This window comes from Sinocyclocheilus grahami, unplaced genomic scaffold (assembly GCF_001515645.1).
Source record: "Sinocyclocheilus grahami isolate Dianchi unplaced genomic scaffold, SAMN03320097.WGS_v1.1 scaffold2453.1, whole genome shotgun sequence".
Lineage (NCBI taxonomy): Eukaryota > Metazoa > Chordata > Actinopteri > Cypriniformes > Cyprinidae > Sinocyclocheilus > Sinocyclocheilus grahami.
In genome coordinates, this window is record NW_015507632.1 from 59,009 (window position 1) to 61,352 (window position 2,344).

Below are 2,344 nucleotides of genomic sequence, written 5' to 3' on the forward strand. Positions count from 1 at the left end.
GCAGTCCTGCAGAGTTCAGCTCCAACCCTAATCAGACACACCTGAACAAGCTAATCAATGTCTTCAGGATTACTAAGGCTATAGGCAGGTGAGTTTTGTTTTCAGGGTTGGAGCTGAACTCTGCAGGACTGCGGCTCTCTAGGACCGAACTTGCCTACCCCTGTTCTAAGGTGAGCAATTATTTTCCAGTAAACCTATACTATTAAGTAGTTCCAGGTCTGTTGACAGCAATATTTATTTATTATTATTATTAATAATAATTTTACATTTCTTAGTAGATTTATGCATTTATTATTTATATTTCTTTGTATATTTAATTTATGCATTTCATTATTATTGTGGGAGTTTTGACATTCCATATTTGTGTGTGCGTTGTTTGTCAGCAAGCAGAATGTGTCTGTCTCTAGCACACACTTAAATGGCATCACTCACTTCACCAAAATATTGCAGTTATTTCAAAGGTCCTTACAGCCTACAGTACAACAGTAAATGAACAAAAATTCACAAATACACTAAGCAAACAAATACGAATTATTTACATTTTAAATCGTCATGCCTTGACAATGGCCTGCTGTCAAAATTTTAACTCAAAATTCAGAATCTTAAGATAATCATGATGCATCAGAGAATTGATTGTGTAAGGAATAATTGACGACTATTTTTCATTACGATTTAAATCCTACGTGGCGCCTCATAGATATGGAATTGTAATTCTACTTATATTTGCTTTATGTATAGTTGCATTTTTTCCCCAAATGTATTTATTTTCATTCATACATTTCTTTGTCCATGTGGTAATGAGGGGGTGTGTTTTATTTCAAACATCGAGCTCAGAGTTCTAGCTTAGGCAAGGAAGAAACTTTGAGGCCTTTGAGTAGGGCAAATCAATGAACGAATGGCTTAGAAATGGTAGATATGGCCAAAATCTTATATCATTGGATAAGTTATTTAATGTCATTGTAACAGTATGTACAGTTTATAGGGTGAACATACATACTCTTTTTTTTCCTGGACATGGCAGAATTTGGCTGAATATGAACATACCGCAACTTCAATAGATCTGATGAATATTTGACACTGAAGAATGTGCAAATGAAATCATCCAGTATTAAAATCAGGAAAAAAACAACACAAACAAAATATACAGGCAATTTATTATAACCAATACCCTATGCAGTTTAAATGGGCATGACTCTTCTGTGTAGCTTATAAAATACATATGATTGGTTTGAAATAGACACACTCTTTATTAATCTTTCAGTATCCTCAGTATCTTGGAAATACAAGTTTTATTTTAAGCATTTGATTTGTCACCTGTTATTCATGCAAAATTAGGCAACTTTAATGTATGCTGAATGTGCAGTCGAGTTTCAAGCACATTGACCAATATAGATAAGATATATCTAATATGTTTACATATCAATATGCACTGAACATTTTTTTTCATTCATCCAGTTAAAAAAAAGTGCATAGACTGCAGCAGTGTGGGGGAGTAACTAGTTACATGTAACGGAATTACGTAATTTAATTAGAAAATAAAAGTAATTGTAATCAGTTACAGTTACTAAGAAAAAATGTGTAATTAAATTACATTTACTTATGAAAATGTTAAGGATTACAAAGGAGTTACATCTGATTTTTTCACATACACTCCCACATACAGATTTAATTGAGTTCTTTCATAAATTGCAGTGACTGCTCTAAATTATGAAACACCAATGTTTCAAAAGTTTATAACATGCTTATCCGATAGGGTTTATGTATATGCTTTATTTTTTTTAAGATCAACTGTTTTTTTCTAAGGCATTGTTAGATTCCAGTGTTTCCTGTCTATGCAAAGATTTGATTTCAAAAACAGTATCATAGCTATTAAACTATTTCTTGTTATGATTTTAAATATGTATTTAACCTCAGAATGATTTTAAAGTAAGTCTGGTTTTGTGGTGGCTGTGCTTCAACGGGGACATCGGATGCCCATTTTCCACAAGTTGGTATGATTCTTTAGGGTATTCTTGAAATGGTCGTGTAAAACAACACCCTTTTTACCTTGTCAAAAACATAGCGACCCATTTCGGTGCCTATCTCTTTACATGCTAATGAGTTCTGCTCACCCCGCCCCTCTCTTTTGTGGAAGCGCAAACGCGATTAGCAAATAATCTTAAAAAATTTAAATTGTGTTGGCACCGATAGCCTTGTGGGCAGCATGCTGACATACAGCACCATTGGACTTCGGGTGTCTCGTGTTCAAATCGGACCTTTCCCAATCCCAAAGAACGTATACTAACAAGAAGAGAAAGCCAATAGACGTTCCATTGCAACAGCAGCGCCCAGCAGCGGCCTACTT

At 34.3% G+C, this 2,344-nt stretch overlaps 1 protein-coding gene across 1 annotated transcript in view; it reads right to left on the bottom strand.

Moving 5' to 3' along the window:
* The window catches only part of LOC107575069 (NXPE family member 3-like), a 9,343-nt gene extending 7,273 nt beyond the window's left edge, over positions 1-2,070 (bottom strand). The window contains exon 1 of the mRNA XM_016261481.1: positions 2,047-2,070. Coding sequence (XP_016116967.1) covers positions 2,047-2,070 — 24 coding nt within the window. The remainder of the gene's footprint in view (positions 1-2,046) is intronic.
* Between the last annotated feature and the right edge of the window lie 274 nt (positions 2,071-2,344).